The following is a 23,406-nucleotide window of genomic DNA, read 5'->3' as shown; positions in this document are numbered from 1 at the left end:
ATTAATTTATTTAATTATCACATTTTATGACACGACCTTACAGCCAAACCTATATCCAAGAATTTTGGGTTCGATATTGTAGTCATACTCACTTAAACCTGAGTCATGTAAGTTTAATATTATTATTAATATTATAAATATTACTCTTGGATAAAACGTTGCAGTTAGACTCAAGGCTCTTGAATATATCTTTATATAAAGACCTAACATTCTTAAATCTTAGTCTTTTTTGATTTTTTTATAAAAGAAAAAAATTAATTGTGGCATATGCCTTTTCTTTTCTCTTCTTTTCCTTTCCAAGCCATTTATTATGGATTGCTTAGTATAGCTCATAATGAAAAAGCTGACAATTTTAGTTTTTTTATTTTTTTAATTGTTTTTTTTTGTTTTTTAATTGTTTTTTTAATTTAGCTTGTCACTATTAAATTTCTTTCTATTTAGTTATTAGACTTTCATAAAACGGATCCTAAATTTGACAGGTTAACTTAGTTTGATAGTTTAATCCATTTGATTCAGATTTTTCTCTTTTTTTATTAGTTTTTTTTTCTGTAGGTTTTTTTCTCTTTGCTTTTTTCTTTTTAATTAATCTTCATTTTTAATTTAGTTCATTAATATTAAATCTTTTTTATATTTAGTTATCACACTTTCATAACACAAATCACAAGTTTGACAGGTTAACTTACTTGATTCAGATTTTTTTTTCTTTTGCCTCATTAGTTTTTTGCTTCTAATTTTATCTTTTAATATTGTATGCAATCAACAATGAAAAAGATGACGCGTTTGGTTTTTTTTTGCCTTTTCTTTTCTTTTTATGCATTTAACTGTGGACTTCACAGTAGTATATAGTGAAAAGACTAATATTTTTTTAATTAATTTTTTATTTAGTTTGCTGATATTAAATTTTTTTCTATTTAGTTTTTAAACTTTCATGACACGTATCTCATGTTTGACAGGTTAACCCAGTTAATTTAGATTTTTTTCTTTTTTCTTTTTTCTTTTATTAATATTTTTTATTTAGTTCATTAATATTAATATTTTTCTATTTAATTATCGGTTGATGCTTTTAGTTTTTATTTTTTTTATTTTTATTTTTGTTTTTTGATCTTTTTATACGTTTGACTGTGGATTACACAATGCAACCCATAGTGAAAAGACTAGTGTCTTTTGTCTTTTGTCTTTTTATTTTTAATTAATTTTTTTTATTTAATTTAGTTTGTTAATATTTATTTTTTTCTATTTAGTTATCAATTTTTCATGACATGGATCCCAATTTTGATACGTTAATTTGGTTTGACAGGTTAGCTTAGTAAGTTAACCCGTCAATTTTTTTTATTTAGTTATTAAACTTTCATGACATGAATATAAGATTTCACGAGTTAACTTGATTTGATGGTTAACTTAATTAATTTAGATTTTTTTTAATTTTAATTAATCTATTTAATTTTCATACTATTATGACACGACCTTACAACCAGACCCACATTTAAAACTATTGGATTTAATATTACAGCAAGACTCATTTAAACTTGGACTATGTAAATTTAATATTATTATTAATATTAATATTAATAATATTATTTTTGAATGAGATATCACAATCAAATACAAGATTTTTAAATATAATTTTATAAAAAAATCAACAGTTTTAAATTTTAATTTTTTAAAATATTTTGTATGTAACAAAAAATTTGCCCCCGGCGGGTCATGTAAGTAGTTTTTCATGCCGAGAAAGGTCAAGTTTATTCAATAAAACCCATCTTTCTTTTTGCACCATAGCAGAGCTCAGAAGCAGAGAAGGTGAAGCAGCGAAACGAATCAAAATCCACTCTCACGCCATGCCGTAGAGATGCAGCAGCAAATCCACAAAATAAATAAATAAATAAATAAATAAATGATGCAAGGACTTCACCAACAACAACAACTCGCTGCTCTCCTTTCCGCTGCTCTCCCTAAAGACTCCACCTCCCCCTCCACCGCCATCACCACCACCACAACAATCACCCCTGCCTCAACAACAGCCAAATCAACCAACTCGGAAAACACCGACGACGACGACTCAGCTCGACTTGGCGCCATTAACTCACTCCATCGCGCTATTGTCTACCCTCCTAATTCGCTCCTTGTGTCTCACTCCGCGTCTTTTCTCTCTCAAGGATTCTCTCAACTCCTAAATGACAAGTAACGCCTCTCTCTCTCTCTCTATATATATATATATATATATATTCTTTCATTAACCATTTTTTCTAAGAAATAATTATTTTTCATTAGTCTCCTATAAATCATCCATCGCTAGAGTAATTTAAATTATTCGGTGCCAGTTGAGATTTATCATGTAATTTAAATTATTAATTGTGTAGTGTAATTAAAAAATGTTGCTAAATTTACCTAAATCTGAATTCAATTATTTAATGCTTAGTGCAACTAGTTGTGTAACTGTGATTCAGGTCATATGCCATTAGGCAATCTGCAGCGACTGCTTATGGGGCCTTATGTGCTGTGATATGTGCGATTCTAATTGGATCAAATGGAAGGCAAAACCATGTTATGCTTGGAAGTATTGTTGACAGGTTCATTGGTTGGGCTTTGCCGTTGCTTAGCAGTGGTGGTGGGGGTGATGGGACAACAGAACTGGCACTGGAAGGGTTGCGTGAGTTTCTTAGTGTTGGAGATGTTGTGGGAATTGAGAGATATGCTTTGTCTATCCTCAAAGCATGTCAAGAACTTTTGGAGGATGAGAGAACCTCCTTGAATTTGTTGCATAGGCTTTTGGGTGTATTGACTTTGGTTTCGATCAAGTTTTCTAGGTTTTTTCAGCCTCATTTTCTGAACATTGTGGATTTACTTCTAGGTTGGGTTTTGGTGCCGGATCTTGCAGAATCAGATAGGCGTGTTATCATGGATAGTTTCTTGCAGTTTCAGAAACATTGGGTGGGGAATTTGCAGTTCTCTTTGGGACTGTTGTCTAAGTTTTTGGGTGACATGGATGTATTGGTTCAGGATGGGAGTCATGGAACACCAGCACAATTTCGTAGGTTGCTGGCACTCCTTTCATGTTTTACAACAGTGTTGCAGTCCACTGCTTCAGGTTTGTTGGAAATGAATCTACTTGAACAAATAAGTGAATCTCTTAGAGCATTGGTTCCTCAGTTGTTGGGGTGCTTATCCATGGTTGGAAGGAAATTTGGGTGGGCAAAATGGACTGGTGATTTGTGGAAATGCTTGACCCTCTTGGCTGAGATACTATGTGAAAAGTTTTCGACCTTTTACCCGCTTGCACTTGATATCTTATTCCAAAGCTTGGATTCACAATCTGGGGCTGAGAAGATCACCTCCTTTCAAGTTCATGGTGTTTTAAAGACTAATCTTCAGCTGTTGTCTCTACAAAAACTTGGTCTTTTCCCATCATCAGCCCAGAAAGTATTACAATTTGATGCGCTCATATCACAGCTGCGTTTGCATCCGAATCATTTGGTGACTGGAAGTTCTGCTGCTACTTATATTTTCTTGCTTCAGCATGGGAACAATGAAGTTGTTCAACAGGCAATTGGTGTGCTAATCAAAGAGATGGAGTTGCTGAAGGCCATGCTAAATGAAACTTTGAATCTTGGAGATGAAAATTATAGTGTTAAAGATTCTAAATCCTATTCCAAAATGGAGTTTTTAGCATTGATGAAATTTGATTTGAAAGTTTTGTTGACTTGTGTTTCCTTGGGTGGGGGTAGCAGCTTGATTTGCCAACCAGAACTTGCTGCCATATATCTGAAGAGGTCGGATATGTTGGCTTCTTTTATTGTTGAGAAATTGGATCCCTTTAATTTACCTATTCAGGCATATGTGGAGTTACAAGTCAATGTTATCCGGGCAATGGAGAGGCTAACCGCAGTTGAATTCTTGAGCAGGTGGTCCATAAGAAATCAGACTAGCCAGACTGCTTCTTTGGATGACACTATTTATAAAGTGAATAATGTAAACGGTTTCAGGGATGACATTTCTGCTGTGATAATTGAGCATTTAAGGAAGTACAGTGCGTTCCTTATCAAAGCTATAAATGTTTCCGCCCCTCTCACAGTTAAAGTGGTAGCCTTAGAGTGGATCCAAAAATTCTCAAATAATCTTATTGCCATCTATGAAAATTCAAATGTGAATACTTATTTTGATGAAGCATTTGGATACATTGGTGGTATTGGCAGCATTATATTTTCGGTATTTGATGCAGCATTTGACAGTGAACCGAAGGTGAGGTTGCAGGTTGCATCAGTTCTGGAGGCGCTTTTGCAAGCAAGGCTTGTACATCCCATTTACTTTTATCCCATGGCTGAAGTGGTTTTGGAAAAGCTTGGTGATCCAGATGTTGACATTAGGAATTCATTTGTGAGACTGCTTTCCCATGTTTTGCCAATGACAATGTTTGCATTTAGTTTACATGACCAAGGAACATCCAGCACCTATAGGTCCAATGCAATTATTTCATTAAACAGTTCAAATTTGAACTGGAAGCAAGTGTTTTCCCTGAAGCAACTAAGACAGCAACTGCACTCACAGCAGCTTGTATCCATTTTGAGTTACATCTCTCAAAGATGGAAGGTGCCTCTTTCTTCTTGGATCCAGCGGCTCATTCATAGCTGTCGGAGTTCAAATGACCTTCTTTTGGGTCAACTTGAGGAAACACAGACATTTGTTGCTGATGTTCTTTGGTTGAACAGAAAAATGGATGATGATATTTTTGAAAGGATATGCTCAGTTGATAACTTGGCTGGTGCTTGGTGGGCTATTCATGAAGCCGCTAGATATTGTATTGCCACTCGTCTTCGGACCAATCTTGGTGGGCCTACTCAAACTTTTGCAGCACTGGAAAGAATGCTGCTGGACATTGCACATGTGCTACAGCTTGATATTGAGCAGAATGATGGAAACCTAAGTATAATAGGCTCTTCTGGTGCTCACTTGTTACCTATGAGGTTGTTATTGGATTTTGTTGAGGCTTTAAAAAAAAATGTATACAATGCATATGAAGGGTCAGCCATTTTACCATCTGCTTCTCGCCCAAGCTCCTTGTTCTTCCGGGCAAACAAGAAGGTTTGCGAGGAGTGGTTTTCTCGTATATGTGAGCCAATGATGAATGCGGGTTTGGCACTGCAATGTCATGATGCTACCATTCAATATTGTACTGTACGTTTGCAGGAACTCAAAAGTGTCCTATCTTCATCTTTGAAAGACAAATCGAGGGCACAGGCATCTGAGAACCTCCATAGCATCAGGGATAGGTTGTTTGGAGACATTTTGAGGGTTCTACAGCACATGGCATTGGCTCTATGTAGGAGTCATGAACCTAAGGCTTTGATTGGTCTACATCAATGGGCTTCAATGACATTTTCTTCCTTGTTTATGGATGAGAACCAGCCTCCAAGTCATAATGGAATATCAGGGCCTTTTGCATGGATCACTGGCCTGGCATACCAGGCTGAAGGTCAATATGAGAAGGCTGCTGCGCACTTCACTCACTTGCTTCAGAATGAGGAATCATTGAGCTCTATGGGTTCTGATGGTGTGCAGTTTGCTCTTTCACGGATTATTGAAAGCTACACTGCTGTATCTGATTGGAAGTCTCTAGAATCCTGGTTATCAGATTTGCAGCAATTGCGTTCTAGACATGCTGGAAAGAGTTATTCTGGTGCTCTAACTACTGCAGGAAATGAAATCAATGCAATTCATGCCTTGGCACGTTTTGATGAGGGAGATTGTCAGGCAGCTTGGTCATATCTGGATTTGACACCTAAAAGTAGCGGCGAACTTACACTTGATCCTAAACTGGCCTTGCAAAGGAGTGAGCAAATGCTTTTACAGGCAATGCTGTTTCTCCATGAGGGGAAGGTAGAAAAGGTACTACAGGAAACATGGAAGGCCAAGTTAATGCTGGAGGAAATGTTGTCTGTTTTGCCACTTGATGGTCTGGCAGAGGCAGCACCATTTGCTACTCAGTTGCACTGCATCTTTGTGGTTGAAGGAGGTCACAAGCTTAAGGACAACCATGCCAAATCCAAGGAACATCACTCAATATTAAGCTCGTATGTCGAGTCAATTCAGCCTTTTATAAACAGAGTTCATCAGGATTGTAATCCATGGTTAAAACTCCTCCGGATTTATCGAACCAACTGTCCTACTTCTCCAGTCACTCTAAAGCTGTCTATGAGTTTGACAAGTTTAGCCCGTAAGCAGGGAAACCTTATGTTAGCAACCCGTCTAAATAATTATCTCAGGGAGCATGCATTGAATTGCTCCGAGGAGAGAAACTCTTCTTTCCTATTGTCAAAGTTGCAATATGAGGACTTCATGCTCCTGCATGCTCAAAACAAGTTTGAAGATGCTTTTGCAAATCTTTGGTCTTTCGTGCGCCCTTGCATGCTGTCTTCTGCATCTATGGTTTCTAATTCATATAATAATATTTTGAAGGCCAAGGCTTGCTTGAAACTTTCAGAGTGGTTGAGGCAGGATTATCCAGATTTGAGTTTGGAAAGTATCGTTCTCAATATACTGACAGATTTTAATAGGGATGATGCAGCTTCACCTGACAGAGTTGGACACTTTGTCAATGTCCAGAATTTCAACTCCAAACCTAGTCTGGTTGTGAACATTGAGGAAATTGTGGGCACAGCTACAAAGTTATCCACGCAACTTTGCTCCACAATGGGCAAGGCATGGATTTCTTATGCCACTTGGTGTTTCACTCAGGCTAGAGATTCTCTCTTTACTCCATCTGAAATTGTTCTTCGCTCATGCTCTTTCTCCCCTGTACTTATTCCAGAAGTCCAGCCTGACAGATTCAATTTAACTGAAGTTGAGAGGACAAGAGTGCAATCTGTGGTCTTCCGGCTTTTTCAGCACAAGGGTGATGATTCTAGTGACTGCGGAGAGGGGGTTTTTGGGTCTGATTCTGTGCAAAATTCAATAAATGATAAACCAGTGGTGGAGCAAGTAATCGATTTAATTGAAGCTGCAGCTGGTGCACAGGGTGCAGAAAACTCTAGTGGCGATTCCCTTTCTCTTACTCTTGCATCTCAACTGCGAAATTTTTTCCTTTATGTAAATGCCGGCTTAGGAGAAGCCAACATATCATCTGCAGTTAATGATTTAGTTAGTGTATGGTGGTCTTTGAGAAGGAGGCGAGTTTCTCTCTTTGGTCATGCAGCCCGTGGTTTCATGCAATACCTGACATACTCATCTATAAAGGTTTCTGATTCTCAGTTAGCTGGCTTTGAGGGCGAGTCTTTAAAACAAAAAACTGGGAGTTATACTCTGAGGGCTACCTTGTATTTCCTACATATCTTACTCAATTTTGGAGTTGAGTTGAGAGATGCAATTGAACCGGCTCTTTCATCAATTCCTTTAATGCCATGGCAGGTGGGTAGCTCTCTTTAAAAATTCTGGAAGGCAAGTAGATGCCTGTAATCTGTTTATTTCTTGCTCTTTTGGCTAAAAACATCTTACAAAGTCTTCTGTTTTTTGGTAGGAAGTAACTCCCCAATTGTTTGCTCGTTTAAGTTCTCATCCTGAGCAAGTGGTCCGGAAGCAGTTGGAGGGTTTATTGATGATGTTGGCTAAGCTATCTCCTTGGTCCATAGTGTATCCGACTCTGGTTGATGTGAATACTAATGAGGAGCCTTCAGAGGAGCTTCAACACATTCTGGGTTGTTTGGTAATGGAAATTCTTTCATTTAATTTGCTAGAGTCTGTTGCATTTTTTTTTACCATGTATCTGATATGGATTCCTGTTACCATTTAGTCTAGTAACCTGAATAAATGTGTTGTAGTCTGTGCCCATCAATGTGGTTTATCTAGGCTGCAGTTATAAGTAGTCTACATGGAAAAAAACCGATGGATATACATGATTGGGAGCTGGTTGTGTTTTAAACAGATTGAAATTGTTGTCTGCATAGGGTCTTAATCAGACATTAGTGCCTGATGATTTTGAGCTCAAAGAGTGGGGTGGCTCTGCTGTCAAGAATAAAGCTCATTGCTATGAAGATCTTGCTGGAAGTTTTGTTGAAGGAAAGAATACTTGCCCATGGAGATGCAAGATGTTAAAGAGGCAATGATAGATGAAATGAAAAAGAAACATGGAGAAGGTAGAGTGGGGTAGCTTGTATAGTTGAAGCTTGGTAGCAAATCATTTTGCATGCCTCAAGATTGCAAATGACGCATTGGTTTTAGTTTCATGATGATCTCTTTCTATCATGTCCTTTATTTAAAAACCTTGATAGTTTGGAAGCTAAGATGTCAAAGTTTGGGGTTGGGGATATGACACCAATTTTATGAGGGTTTAAATAAATTATCATGAAAGCATCAATTCTAAGGCAAATGTTTTTGAAACATGCAGCTTCTTTGAGATACATCGGTGCATCTCTGCTCATAAAAAATTGTATCTGAGTATCGTCTTAATTTTCTGGTTTTTTACTCTTAACTCCTTGAGGCTTTTGTGTCCATTGTCCTGGTTTTTCACATTCAGGATATGAACATATTTTTCACCTCATGCAGAGAGAGCTTTACCCAAAATTAATTCAAGATGTTCAACTCATGATAAATGAGCTTGAAAATGTAACTGTTCTTTGGGAGGAACTATGGCTCAGCACACTTCAAGATCTGCATGCAGGTAAATGTAGTTTTACCATAATTAGGCTTTTGTCGCTGGGAGCACCCATTTTAAACTAAGGTTTTCATGACTCCATGATGCATCAGAGCTGAGTTTTATGTCGTGATTTCAGGCACTTCTATATGGATGATTGACAAAAGTATGTAACATGCAAAACTAATTCTATAATGGATCATTGTGTTTGTTGGAACCTGAAGTTGCACTCCAGAAACCGTTGTCCAAAGTTCACATTTTTAACATGAAACAAATAGGTTTATTGTTTTTATATGGCATATTCCTCAATTGCAACCATGAATTCTTGCAAGGTTGTGTCATAATCTCCAAGTTCTTTGCATGCTTTTGGCATAACTGATTGTGGGTTTTCATTTCTATTAGCTACTTTGCAATTTGTTTTCCGAAGCTCTTTTTTTTTTTGTTTTTTTAATGGGGCTATCCAACTGCATTTTCTTTCAGATGTGATGAGACGCATAAATGTGCTGAAAGAGGAAGTTGCGCGAATAGCAGAGAATGCAACTCTAAGTCAAAGTGAGAAGAACAAAATTAATGCTGCTAAATACTCAGCCATGATGGCCCCCATTGTTGTGGCCTTGGAACGCCGCCTTGCTTCTACTTCTCGGAAACCAGAGACACCTCATGAATTATGGTTCCATGAGGAGTATAGAGAACAACTGAAATCAGCCATTCTGTCATTTAAGACTCCACCGGCTTCTGCTGGTGCACTAGGAGAAGTGTGGCGGCCATTTGATGATATTGCTGCTTCCTTGGCATCTTATCAAAGAAAGTCGTCAATATCTCTAGGTGAAGTTGCCCCCCAACTGGCTTTGTTGTCATCGTCTGATGTCCCAATGCCTGGTCTTGAGAAACAAGTCACAGTATCTGAATCTGACAGAAGTTCCACTACAAGTCTCCAGGGAATTGTTACGATCACTTCTTTCTCTGAACAACTGACTATCTTGTCAACCAAAACAAAACCTAAGAAACTTGCTATACTTGGTTCAGATGGTCGAAAGTACACTTATCTTTTGAAAGGGCGAGAAGATTTACGTCTTGATGCGAGAATCATGCAGCTTCTGCAGGCTATAAATGGTTTTCTGCGTTCATCTTCTGCAACTTCTAGGCATTTGCTTGACATACGTTACTATTCAGTGACTCCAATCAGTGGCAGGGCTGGTCTTATTCAGTGGGTGGACAATGTCGTGAGCATATATAGTGTCTTTAAGTCTTGGCAAAACCGTGTGCAGCTGGCACAACTCTCATCAATGGCTCCAGCCAATTCAAAAAATCCTGTTCCTCCACCTGTTCCCCGACCAAGTGATATGTTCTATGGTAAAATCATACCTGCACTTAAAGAGAAAGGCATTAGGAGAGTCATTTCACGAAGAGACTGGCCCCATGATGTTAAACGTAAGGTTCTACTTGACTTAATAAAGGAGGTTCCAAGACAGCTGCTTCATCAAGAACTTTGGTGTGCCAGTGAAGGGTTCAAAGCCTTCAGCTCAAAATTGAGGAGGTATTTGTTAACAAACCTGGAAAATCTCTTCCAAGTTTCCTCCTTCCAAGTGCAGGCTTTGTACATTATATATAATTAGAAGGCCGTTGCAAACTTTCATTCATTCTAGCTGGATTACTTAAACAACCATGCTACTTGTTTTAATTGAAAATAGAACCTGAAATTCAACTGTTTGAGGTAATTGGAATCTTTTGTCATTCCGCTTTAGATAGAGCCATCCAAATCAAGTATGTTCTATACTCGCTGTGTTGGCCCACATTATTTTGAGCCTTACTCTTGTGATTGTGGCACTTTCACTAATTTGTTCTCATTGCTTATGATTCAATCATCCTAGATAGCTTCCCTAACTGCTTGTATTAGTTCCACCTCTAACTTGCCACCGATGCATTCATTTGTATCTTATATTTATCTCCTGTTTTGCCAATTTTTGTTTTTTTTAATTGACACCCCCAGCTCATAATACTAAATTCTTTCTTTAGCATACTTTTTTCCTCTATATGTGGTTCACAATTGTCCTGCATGCAATAATAAACCATGGAGAATTTTTAGACGGACATTAATTGCAACACCCTCTGTGATGATTTGTTGTTACTGCACTGCATGCATGAGAAAGAAGATATCGTTGAAAATTTATTTAACCAAGATTTGGTTACAAATTTTAGGCCAGATTAGTTTCAGATTTCTATCTGGTTCTCCTTCACTAGATATATCCCAATGAATATATGAAGTGGTAGATGAGTGGTACTGCAGAATTGACACAGAGAAAGTAGAGTTGTGAAGTAGTTCTGTCACATTTCTGTTTTTGAGTGGCATTACATTCGTGGCTGCTCTAAACTAAACCACTCATTCGGTTCTTCACTTGTAGGTACTCTGGAAGTGTTGCAGCCATGAGTATGGTGGGCCACATTCTGGGTCTTGGAGATAGACATCTGGATAATATTCTTGTAGATTTTTGTAGTGGGGATATTGTGCACATTGATTATAATGTTTGCTTTGATAAAGGGCAAAGATTAAAGGTGCCAGAGATTGTTCCATTCCGCCTTACCCAGATGCTTGAAGCTGCTTTGGGATTGACTGGAGTGGAAGGTACCTTCAGAGCAAATTGTGAAGCAGTTGTTGGTGTTCTGAGGAAAAACAAGGATGTGCTCTTGATGTTGTTAGAGGTTTTTGTTTGGGATCCCCTTGTAGAATGGACACGAGGTGATTTTCATGATGAAGCAGCTATTGGGGGTGAAGAAAGAAAGGGCATGGAGTTGGCGGTTAGCTTGAGTTTATTTGCATCTCGAGTGCAAGAAATCCGTGTTCCGCTGCAGGTATTTAGTTTCAGTAAACTTCATGTTGTGTACACCATCCCTTTGTTGAAAGATTGAATGAGTATTTCCTTGAAATCATGTGTATCTGAAATTCAAATTATCTCTTAATCATGTCACTCGTTTTGTGATCTTGGTAAATGGTAGTGTTTGCAATTTGCTTAGGATTTTAATGTAGAATATTTTGTATCTACTGCATTGTTTGTAATTCAACCCGTCTATAAATTTCAAAATCCTCTCAACCACCATTCCTGATCCAACTAGCTGTGGAACTTTAATTTATAAATTGTTGTTATGTTACCATTCTATCATGGTTTTATCTTGGATTGTTGACATATGGGAATGCTCGATGCCTTCTGATTATGACAGGAGCATCATGATATTTTATTGGCTACCTTACCAGCTGTTGATTCTGCTCTTGAGGTAATGGATACTACCAGAACAGTTTGTGCTGTTGCTATTTTTTATCATTTTGAATGATTGATTTCTTCTTTTATGTTCCAGGGGTTTGCTGATGTTCTAAATCAGTATGAGCTTGCCTCTACTCTGTTTTATCGAGCTGATCAAGAAAGGTCTAGTCTTATTTTGCACGAGACATCTGCAAAGTCTATTGTTGCTGAAGCAACTAGTAATTTGGAGAAAACCCGTGCATCATTTGAAATTCAGGCTCGAGAATTCACTCAAGCAACAGGTGTAATATCTGAGAAGGCTCAAGAAGCTGTAACATGGATGGAGCAACATGGAAGGGTCCTTGAAGCTTTGCGGAGCAATTTGCTTCCAGAAATAAATTCCTGCATAAAGCTGAGCAGTATGGCTGATGCTTTGTCGCTTACATCTGCAGTTCTGGTGGCTGGAATTCCACTGACCATTGTTCCTGAGCCCACTCAAGCACAATGCCAGGATATGGACAGGGAAGTTTCTCAGCTCATAGCTGAGCTGGATCATGGACTCTCATCTGCTCTAGCTGGAATCCAAGCATATTCATTGGCTTTGCAAAGAATTCTACCTCTGAATTATGTTTCAACTAGTACAGTACATGGCTGGGTTCAAGTGTTGCAGCTGTCTTCTAATGCCCTTTCCTCTGATTTACTCTCTCTTGCCAAAAGTCAGGCTGCTGAACTCGTTGCTAAAGTACAAGCAGATGATCTTGATTCTGTTAAACACATTCATGATGATATTTGTCTAAAGGTAGATAAATACGCTACTGAGATTAATAAAGTTGAAGAAGAGTGTGCTGAGTTAGTGAACTCTATTGGCTCAGAGACTGAATCAAAAGCTAAGGATCGTCTTCTGTCTGCTTTTATGAAATACATGCAGTCTGCTGGTTTGGTGAGGAAAGAAGACACTAATACTTCTAGTCAACCAGGACAATTGAAATACGATGCAACTAGGGATGCCAGGTTACCAGTGGACCTGGAAGACAATAAGGAGAAGGTATTATCTGTTTTAAATATAGCTGTAAGGTCCTTGTATAATGAAGTAAGGCATAGGGTACTAGACATATTCAGTAATTTTGGAGGAGGAAGGCATGCAAATGACAGATTTAGATCTATCTTCTGCGAGTTTGAAGAACAGGTAGAGAAATGTGTACTTGTAGCTGGATTTGTTAGTGAATTACAGCACTTTATTGGTAGGGACATACCTAGTGTGAATGCCAATGTATACCATACAAAATTTTATTCTGAAAGAAACTGGGCATCCACATTCAAATCCACTTTACTTTCCTGCAAGAGCTTGGTTGGGAAAATGACTGAAGGTGCTTTATTGGATGTCATGAGATCTGCTGTTTCATTGAATTCAGAAGTTATGGATGCATTTGGGTTTATCTCTCAAATCCGAGGATCCATTGATACAGCATTGGAGCAATTCTTGGAAGTTGAATTAGAAAGGGCATCCTTGGTTGAACTAGAAAAGAACTACTTTGTTAAGGTCGGCCTTATTACTGAGCAGCGGTTGGCTCTCGAGGAAGCTGCTATGAAAGGTAGAGATCATCTGTCTTGGGAAGAGGCAGAGGAGCTCGCCTCCCAGGAAGAAGCTTGTAGGGCACAGCTGGACCAGCTCCATCAAGCATGGAACCAGAGGGAGATGCGAGCTACTTCCCTTGTAAAGAGAGAAGCTGATATAAAAAATGTCTTGGTTTCTTCTGAATGCCAATTTCAATCTATACTTGGTGCTGAAGAGGTAAGGGAACCACAAGTTTTTGGAAGCAAAGCTCTTCTGTCCACACTAATAAAACCCTTCTCTGAATTGGAATCAATTGATAAGGTGTTGTCCTCTGGTGGTTCTGCTGCTTCTCCCTCAAATGAATTTGTTAACTTGTCAGATTTGATGAGTTCTGGGCACTCAATATCTGAATACATCTGGAAGTTCGGTGGCTTACTGAAGAGCCACTTATTTTTCATTTGGAAAGTTTGCATTGTTGATTCTTTTCTTGATTCATGCATACATGATGTTGCTTCATTTGTGGATCAAAATTTAGGATTCGACCAGCTTTTCAACATTGTAAAGAGAAAGCTTGAAATCCAGCTTCGTGAACATGTTGGTTGCTACCTGAAGGAACGAGTTGCTCCTGCTTTCTTAGCTTGGTTAGATAAAGAGAATGAGCAATTGTCAGAAGCAACAAAGGATCTTTCTCTTGAACAAGTGAAAAAGGATATCGGCGCCATCAGGAAGGTGCAGCTCATGCTTGAGGAATACTGCAATGCTCATGAGACTGCTAGAGCAGCAAGATCAGCAGCTTCTGTCATGAAAAGACAGGTAAATGAACTCAAAGAGGCTCTTCACAAGACTAGCCTAGAAATTGTCCAGTTGGAATGGATGTATGATGGGTTGACCCCTTCACATAAGAGCAGAGTCACATTTCAAAAGTTCCTTTCCAATGAAGATAACTTATATCCCATCATCCTAAACCTCAGCAGACCTAATCTGCTGGAAGGGTTGCAATCAGCCATAACAAAAATGGCTAGGTCAATGGACTGCCTGCAAGCTTGTGAACGAAATTCTGCTGTGGCAGAAAGGCAGCTTGAAAGAGCAATGGGATGGGCTTGTGGTGGACCAAATTCCAGTACAACTGGAAATACTTCAACCAAAACTTCAGGAATTCCTCCTGAATTCCATGACCATCTAATGAGGCGACAGCAATTGCTGTGGGAAGCTAGAGAAAAGGCATCAAATATTCTTAAAATTTGCATGTCTATATTGGAGTTTGAAGCATCAAGAGATGGGATTTTTCAGATACCAGGAGAGGTTTATCCAGCAAGAAGTGTTGCTGATGGCAGGGCATGGCAGCAAGCTTACTTGAATGCACTAATAAAGTTGGAGGTTTCCTATCATTCTTTTACTCGTGAGTTTCTGTTTCACAAAATGGCTAGCCTATGAATAGAAATTCCACTTCGATATGGAGCGAACTTATTATCTGTTGATGAATGTAGGCACCGAACAAGAGTGGAAGCTTGCACAAAGCAGTATGGAAGCTGCTTCAAATGGCTTGTATGCAGTTGCTAATGAACTCTGCAATGCATCTCTTAAAGCAAAGTCAGCTTCAGGTTACAATCCTCTATTTTTCAGAACAAACTCCTTTCCTTTCCCATCTCTGCACATGTAAGCGTCATAGTAATGCATATTTAAGTAAAGTTAAGAACGGAACCCTAGTACAGGCAAGGTATGGCAGAGAATCCCAAGACAGATACCAAAAGAAACAGTGAACTTAATGGTGAACACCACTACTTTCAATAACTTTAGAATGGAAATAGGAAATGAGAACACTAAAAGGCACTGAGATAACAAGTTCAAGAACAGTAACTTAGCTTATGCAACAGAGGTTTAGTAGCCTATTAAATCTGGTCATTCCTCCCTCAACATGACTTCCATATGACCCGCAATGGAATAGAGTGCCAATCCACCCTGCTGTTTCCCTGTTAAATCTCCCCTATAATCCATTATCTGCAAAGGAATTTTAATTTCTCTTATGTCTTTGCACTTTCTACACAATGTTTGTGACTTGATATCCTGATCTTTGTCTTCTGCAGATGATTTACAAAACATTGTTCTTGCAATGAGGGACTGTGCATATGAAGTCAGTGTGGCACTATCTGCCTTTAGTCGCATATCAAAGGGCCATACAGCCTTGACTTCTGAATCTGGAAGCATGCTTGAAGAGGTATTGCAATAGTTGACAACAATCTTTTTTCTCTCTATCCGGTGTGTGTACACTGGCCAACCATGATCAGCCCATTACAAATGACCTAGGCCCCTTTTTGATCACTTCTAAACAGGACTTCATTCACATTGTAACCAATGGGACTCAACATAGCGTCCTGTTAGTGGGACACAGTAGGTTTTTGACATTTAGCATCATTTTTTGTTTTCTGCTTTGTGACTGTGTGCGCATGCATTTGTCAGTGGGTCAAGGTAAGGCTGGAATACTTTTGCAGTTGGTACTGTATGGGGAAATAGATTGTAGTTATCCACATTTATGGTACTTGATTTTGAATTGCAAGAACAGTATCTGATGTATACCTGATACAAAACCTGCAGCTAAGTGAAACATTATTTTTTACTGGAACACATTCACTTAATATGACATGCTGGGGATAAGGCGGGGTTTAGTGTTAGATAGCAAGTCACACACCCAATAATGTTTTGGTACTGTGACTGCTATCTGTTTTTTTAGATATATTTTTAACTGGATGGTAGTGTTGAGTAGTTATGAGAACATCAAAATAAATCACATAGTTTCAGACGACTGTCCAAATACTGGCATGCTCTAGCTATTCTCTTTGGGCTAATGAGTGGATCCTTGCCCTTAGGATCAATTACGTTTTATCTTAACTACAATGCCATTTGCCCAGGTGCTGTAGATTGTAGATTGCCAAGCTAATTATCGAGTGTTCAAGTGTGTTCTCGTACACATGCACATACACAAGGTTATAAAGATTTGAGCTTTGGTCATTGTAGTAGGATCATGCAATAGTGAATGCTTAAATCAAAGATATAAAGATGGAAATTGAAGCACAACAGATTTTCCCCTTGTAGCCTTTCTAACTAAGGTCAAGTTAGTTCGTCTAAATCTTAATCCCCAAACTAGTTGAGGTGATCTTCACTCAATCCTGTTTTCTGGCATCAGTTATGAGATTCATAGTAATTTGTCTATGAATCTAGTTACAATTGCATGTCAAATACAATGAAATTCCATCCACAAGACCATGATCATATATTGTTTTGTGTAATTGTTGCTCACAAACTTAGGATGGCATCTTTTGTTGATTGTTACCCACTAAAGCTCTGATTATCAGTTTCTATGTATGCCCTTTCATCAGATTTGTGTCTTATTCTTTTACTTTTGCAGCTACTATTCTCATGGACATTTGTGACTTAGGAATTGCTGGTGCTTATGGCTAAAATTTATATGCTGTTAGTAATGTTATATGATTCTCTCTAGGTTCTGGCCATAACTGAAGATCTGCATGATGTTCATACTCTGGGAAAGGAGGCTGTTGCGTTCCACTGTTCTCTCTTGGAAGATCTATCTAAGGTGTTCTTCTCAATTCATATTCTATGATTTCTTGAGCGCATGCTTTTGAGCTAAAATCAATCTCTGTATTATTGGTGTCTTACTTTTATAACTAAATTAAATTGAACTGTTGTCTTGTTTTTTATATAGGTGTGCTATGGAGTCATAAATGTATCTGCTGATTTTTTTATTTTTTATTTTGTTCTGATTTTGGGCAGGCAAATGCAATTCTTCTTCCACTTGAATCTTTATTGTCAAATGATGTGACTGCTATGACAGATGCTATGACTAGGGGAAGAGAGACCAAGATGGAAGTATCTCCTATTCATGGTCAAGCCATTTACCAGTCTTACTGCTTGAGAATTAAAGAGGCTATCCAGACATTTCACCCCTTGGTACCTTCACTTGCATCATCTGCGAGGGGACTGCACTCGATGCTGACAAGGCTTGCACAAACTGCTAGTCTCCATGCTGGCAATCTTCATAAAGTAAAGTCTTGTGCCCGAGATTAATGCCTTTTAATGTTGCAATTTGATAACACTAAGATTGCTGAGCATAGCATCCTCGTGTTATTTACTTTTCTGACAGGCTCTTGAAGGGTTAGCAGAAAGCCAGGATGTCAAGTCACAGGGAATTAGTTTGTCTGGGACAGATCTTGACAATGGTGGTAATGCATTCGATGACAAGGGAAGAGAGAGCTTCTCTATATCAGACAATGGGAGTGCTAAAGATCTCATTAATGATAGCGGACTTTCCTTGCAAGATAAAGGATGGATATCCCCACCAGATAGCATATACAGCAGCAGCTCAGAATCTGGCATTACCTCAGCCGAAGCAAGTTTTCCAGACAGCTTACATGATCCAGAAGAACTAATAAGACAATATCCTTGTGGATCTGGTACCAGGGTCGCGACTTATCATCTAAATTCTGCACCATCTTCTCTAACTGTTTGCCAGAAAATCTCAGACCCTGGTCAATCAGGATTTAATGGTAACAATGATTCTGTCACAGGAATTGGTGAGCTAACTGAACATCTGCAATCTGTGGCACCACCAAGTGATGAAGCTGTAAATGTCCCTGTCGAGCCTTCACAACCTTTGGATGATGAGAGCTCAAAGGAGAAATTTGAGGGAAAAAATGATGAGGTATCCTCATTAAACAAAGTTAAAATTGAAGATGAAAATCAAGAATCTCCTCATCCTAATCTGCAGACCGGCAGTCGAGTGGCCAAGGGTAATGTCTAATACAAGTCTATGTGTTACTGCCTTTCAAATTCTATATAAGCTCTAAGTGCTAGCATATATCTATGTTGGGTGCCCATGAACGTGCGTGGGTATTTTTTGGATGAGATCTTTTGAGGTATGGAACCTGTTTGGATGGGATCTTTAAAAATCAAACCCTTTCGAAAGATCTTAAGTTGAGAGTTGATACTGTTAATTTTCATCACCCATTGAGTAATCACAATAATTATGCATATTTAATCACAATAATTATGCATATTTGAACACTAACTTTTGGTCACTATTTTGCCATAAGAATATGAAATTAGATCTCATAATACTAGCAAGTTGAATTACATGAATAATCCCCGTAAAAATATAGCCTGTAGTTTAGATTTGAGTATTTATTATATATTTAAGCAATATCTATCATTGTAACAAAAAACTTTGGGGAAAAAGATATTTCAGAGATGTAGAAACACTGATGTGGTCCAAAATATACTTCTTAGCGAATCGTATGGTAAAAACAAGTGACATGGATTGCTCATTTCATGGCTAATTGCGCATTACAGATGTCATATATTATATAACATAATTTTTGGCTTGCTAAATTGGCCTTGCCTTTTAGTTCCTTCTCAAATTGAATGAAGAAACAACTAGTTATCTCTTGATCAATCATCTTGCAACAATTTTGCAGGTAAAAATGCTTATGCTATGTCAGTGCTAAGGAGGATTGAGATGAAAATAGATGGTCAAGATATTGTGAACAACAGGTACTTGGTTTCTTTTAAAATCTGTACTCTGCAGTGGATTTATATTAGAAGGTTCATATTCTTTCCCTCCTTTTCCTCTCCTAAAGGAACCATTTCTCGTGTCTCAGAGAAGTTAGTATTGAAGAGCAAGTGGATCATCTGCTGAAGCAAGCAATGAGTGTAGATAATCTTTGCAACATGTATGAGGGTTGGACACCATGGATTTGAACTTCTGAAGTCTCTGTCTAAAAGCAGTCAAAATTCTAATGTGATGTGATCAGGAATTTATATGGTGGTTCATTTGTTCATAACACTGAATGGGCAGGCTCATATCCTGAAACTTTTCCCTGCCTGGGAATCAATCGGCTGGAATTATTGTCTCACAAGGCCCAATCTTTTGGCTTCAGGATCAATGATTCCCTTTGCAGGAGCTGTCGTTGCCAATTTGGTTAGAGATTCTGATAAATTGGCCATGGGCACTTTAAAAGTTGCTATCCATATGTGTGATCTAGATGCCATATGCCTGCCCTTTGAAGAATCAGCCGCTTTTGAGGTACATGGCATGCTCCAAGCCAGGCCTAAACAAGATATGTCTCATCTTAACTGTGATGTGGCTTGTGAGATTCCAACTGGTCTACTTTTCACCAGCATTGGAGTTTCCAGCGGGACTCAAATTTTGGAACGCACAACTGCTGCCGAGGTGGTTTCAACTAATCAATTCACAGCCTGTTGTGTTCATGGCCAAAGAAGCAAATGCTGTCTCATCTGCATCACAAGATTATGGTTTTGAGCAACCCTCTGGCATGTTGCTTCGCAGTCAGATCAGTTACTTGCAAGTATCAAATCGCAATTTCCTTCAAAAGTACTCTGGAAATCAAGTAACCAGCATCACCATTTCATAGTGTAAAGCTAGGTTTCTATGTATATATATATCGAAGTTTGTAATTGCCCCTAGCTAGCGCGGCTGTTTCTTCTTTGCAAGTGTTTTCCATGACCTGGCTGTGAATGTTTCACCTAATTCAGCGGGTTCCATGAGGAAAGCATTTGCTTTCAGTGATGCTGCCCGAACCCTAACATTTTTCTACTTAGTCGTGTATGTTTGGAGTGTTGTTGGATAGGTCTCCTATCTTCATAATCTTCGTTGCTCAAATATTCAAATATTCATAATCTCCTTACTGACTCGAATGTTTTTCTTGGTTTATGGCATCAACGTCCATCTTTTTCTATCCTGACTAACAATGAGCTCCAGTCCACTTTGCTAAAATCGGAGCAACAGGACGCTCGTCGAACCAGATGTTTCATCTTATCATTCATTATAGATTTTTTATTTGTTTTCAATGTCCAGAACCATTTCTAGACATCATCTGTATCTTGTAGGCTGCCTACAAGAGGGCATCCTTTACTCTTGCAGTTATCAGAAATCGTATTTTAAATATGTCACATAAAGGGAACATGAGACCACACATAAACAGCTATGTCACATAAAGGGAACATGAGACCACATTAACGTTCAGTAGTGTAATTGTATTTATTTTTTTAATAATTTTTTATTTTAAAATACATGTCAATAATTTTTTTTATTATTTAAAAATTATAGTTTAAACTAACACATTAAAATATTTGAAAATACTAAAAAAAATATTAATTTAAAGTAAAAAAAATTAATTTTTTTTAAAAATGCTTTTGACACAGAAATAATAAATAGCTAAATTAAACTTATATATATATATATATATATAATGCCTAATAATTTATTTATGATATGGATGGATTGGAAAACCACTAGCGCTATAAAGAGTTGGGTATTTTTGCCGTTGGAGACAAAATTGTTGGCTATGTGGCACAGGAGAAAGCACAATATTAAGAACCCATGTAGAACCCACTTTATAAGAACCCATGTAGAACCCTTCAACGTCTCAAATAGCAACCACACACTACAAGCTTCAAATATCTACTTCTTGCGTTTGTTCTCTTTTCCATCTGCAGTTTTTCTAGATATTTAGCAATGTCGGGGCTTGTGGATATTTGGACTAGCGAGCTTGCCAAGCTACGTGAGAAGGGTCAGGCTGTTTGGTCAAGCGGCTCGAGCCCTACAAATGTTGAGTCAAGTAAGGTGGTTCCAGGAGAGGAAGGAAGCTTACGCTTGGTTCAGCCATTGCCTGCTTTAATCAGAGGCATGCGAGTCAATTCGCCTGCATTGACATATTCTGAGGCTTCACTTTCCATGCTTATCGACTGCTTGAATCAATGAATTTCCTTTCCCTTTTTGGCTATGGATATTCCAGTTATTTTTTTCCTAATATCATTGTAATAACCAAACTAGCAAAAAAGTAGCTGTATACATTAATATTTGCTATAATCAAACAAAAGAAAAAAAGGGTACTTGAATTTGTATTTGATACAAGGGTATAATTAATCACATTCTTCATGGGAAACTAAGTACAGCATCTAGGAAGAATAAACACTAACTAATGTTGCTTGGTTGCCGTGGTATTGGCTATGGAGGCATTCCGTGGGCACTAAAATATGGACAAAACCACGAGAGCTAAGGAGTTGGCTGCCAAAAAATCTCAACTTATAGAATACAAACCTTGAGCTAAGCACCCTTGGCGAAATTTCAACCACTCAAAACCAGCAAAAACATCTTTAAGCACTTTTAAGGATCCTTTTGCCTTGGCCTTTTCATCCTTTTGCCTTGGCCTTTTCATTGTCTGTTTCTGTTGAATAGGAAACACATTTTCAGTGTTTTCTAAAATAAAGATGGGTTTCACGCAGAGATTAAAGAAACCTAAAATAAAACAAGGGTTTAAAGCTACGACATCACAACCTACAAACACTTTACATGTAACTGTAATGTGGCCTGTGAAATTCCAACTGGTCTACTTTTCACCAGCACTATAGTTTCCACCGGGACTCAATTTTGGAGATGCGGTTCCTTCACACAATTGCTGCCGAGGTGGTTTCAACTAATCAATTCACAGCCAGTTGTGTTCATGGCCAAAGAAGCAAATGCTGTCTCATCTGCATCAAAAGATTTTGGTTTTCAGCAACCCTCTGGCACGTTTCTTCGCAGTCAGATCGGTTACTCGCATATATCAAATTGCAATTTCCTTCAAAAGTACTCTGGAAATCAAGTAACCAACATCACAATTGCATAATGTAGAGTTAGATTTATTTCGAAGTTGTAATTGCCCCTAGCTTGTGCGGCTGTTTCTTGAGCTCCAGTCCAGTCTCTGCAACCTTGTTAGCATCCAGAGGCTGGATGGCAGCTTGTTTCTTGCGTCAAAAAGTGTAGAATTGTTTCTCTCTGCTAAAATCGGAGCAACAGGACGCCCAACGAACCAAATGTTCCATCTGATAATCCATAATAGATTTTTTTTTTTTTGGTCTTTGTTTTCAATTTTAAAACTTCCAAAACCATTTCTAGACATTGTTCTACCTCACTCCGAAGAAATATATATGAAAAAGGATCTTCTGTAAATTGTAGGCAGGTTACAATTGGGCAATATCTTCGACTCCTTGCAGTTCCCAGCTACCACACGTCAACCCATGTCATCCAAAACATTTTTTTTTCTTAGAAGTTCAGTGACTTCTAGGTCACATAAAGGGAAACTTTGAAAGAGGTGCAGGGTTCCAAAATCTAGTAATCTCCTATATATATAGCCAATGCCCAATAATTTATGTGGATTGACTTCGAGCCGTTGTCATGAGTAAAACCACTAGCTCTATAAGGAAAGATTTACCAGTAGCTTGTTAGGGTATTGAGATTTACCATTGGAAACAAAACCGTCGGCTATATGGCACAAGAGACAAGCACAAAACTCCCCTCAAGAATGTGTGCGGCCTTAGTTAACCCACAAAACCGCTTTCTAACCTTGTTTTATAAGAACCCATGTAGAACCCTTCAACGTCTCAAATAGCAACCACACACTACAAGCTTCAAATATCTAAAGAGCACTTTTTATTAAGATCTTCTTCTTGCTTTTTTTTCTCTTTTCCATCTGCAGTTTTTCTAGATATTTAGCAATGTCGGGACTTGTGGATATTTGGACTAGCGAGGTTGCCAAGCTACGTGAAAAGGGTCAGACTGTTTGGTCAAGCGGCTCGAGCCCTACAAATGTTGAGTCAAGTAAAGTGGTTCCTGAAGAGGAAGGAAGCCTACACTTGGTAAAGCCATTGCCTGCTTTAATCAGAGGCATGCGAGTCAAGTCACCTGCATTGACATATTCTGAGGCTTCACTTTCCATGCTTATCAACTGCTTTAGTGCTTGAAGAAGAATGTTACTATAATAAGCTTTCAATGTTGACCTTCCACTCTTTGTTTTGTGTTTTTGTCTTCAAAACTCTGTAAAAATGGCTCGTGATAAACTCTTGATAAAATATGCATAATTACAGCTTGAATCTCAAGGTTATTTTCCTTTTTTGGCTTTTAATACTCCAATTATTTCTTTCTA

At 38.2% G+C, this 23,406-nt stretch overlaps 2 protein-coding genes across 4 annotated transcripts; both read left to right on the top strand.

Moving 5' to 3' along the window:
- Positions 1-1,728: 1,728 nt before the first annotated feature.
- Positions 1,729-20,146, top strand: LOC105111884 (uncharacterized). 2 transcript variants are annotated; one of them, XM_011007355.1, is made up of 16 exons: positions 1,729-2,178; positions 2,445-7,398; positions 7,508-7,693; positions 8,533-8,647; positions 9,101-10,157; positions 11,023-11,470; positions 11,837-11,890; positions 11,972-14,810; positions 14,899-15,012; positions 15,496-15,626; positions 16,908-17,000; positions 17,198-17,467; positions 17,568-17,877; positions 17,992-18,213; positions 18,898-18,973; positions 19,081-20,146. In XM_011007355.1, the coding sequence occupies exons 1-16, from the start codon at positions 1,892-1,894 to the stop codon at positions 19,178-19,180; spliced, it is 11,256 nt and encodes a 3,751-aa protein (XP_011005657.1). In that variant the 5' UTR covers positions 1,729-1,891; the 3' UTR covers positions 19,181-20,146. The 2 variants fall into 2 exon arrangements, with proteins under 2 accessions (XP_011005657.1, XP_011005656.1); XM_011007354.1 differs by having other exon boundaries at positions 17,568-18,213.
- LOC105111885 (uncharacterized) lies at positions 19,232-22,413 on the top strand. Of its 2 annotated transcripts, none has more exons than XM_011007357.1 (2): positions 19,232-19,627; positions 21,872-22,413. In XM_011007357.1, the coding sequence occupies exons 1-2, from the start codon at positions 19,242-19,244 to the stop codon at positions 22,113-22,115; spliced, it is 630 nt and encodes a 209-aa protein (XP_011005659.1). In that variant the 5' UTR covers positions 19,232-19,241; the 3' UTR covers positions 22,116-22,413. The 2 variants fall into 2 exon arrangements, with proteins under 2 accessions (XP_011005659.1, XP_011005658.1); XM_011007356.1 differs by having other exon boundaries at positions 19,351-19,597; positions 21,843-22,413.
- The last annotated feature ends 993 nt before the right edge of the window (positions 22,414-23,406 follow it).

The sequence above is a fragment of the Populus euphratica genome, unplaced genomic scaffold (assembly GCF_000495115.2).
Source record: "Populus euphratica unplaced genomic scaffold, PopEup_1.0 scaffold609.1, whole genome shotgun sequence".
In the NCBI taxonomy this organism is placed as follows: Eukaryota; Viridiplantae; Streptophyta; class Magnoliopsida; order Malpighiales; family Salicaceae; genus Populus; species Populus euphratica.
This window is presented reverse-complemented; position numbering and strand designations above follow the sequence as displayed.

Bases quoted from the DNA above. Each gene is read 5' to 3' on its own strand.
- LOC105111884 (XM_011007354.1), top strand. From the start codon at position 1,892: ATGATGCAAGGACTTCACCAACAACAACAACTCGCTGCTCTCCTTTCC. The intron at 2,179-2,444 runs GTAACGCCTCTC...ACTGTGATTCAG, and splicing joins TCTCAACTCCTAAATGACAA to GTCATATGCCATTAGGCAAT. The intron at 11,471-11,836 runs GTATTTAGTTTC...TGATTATGACAG, and splicing joins AAATCCGTGTTCCGCTGCAG to GAGCATCATGATATTTTATT.
- LOC105111885 (XM_011007357.1), top strand. From the start codon at position 19,242: ATGGTGGTTCATTTGTTCATAACACTGAATGGGCAGGCTCATATCCTG. The intron at 19,628-21,871 runs TTTGGAACGCAC...CCGGGACTCAAT, and splicing joins GTTTCCAGCGGGACTCAAAT to TTTGGAGATGCGGTTCCTTC.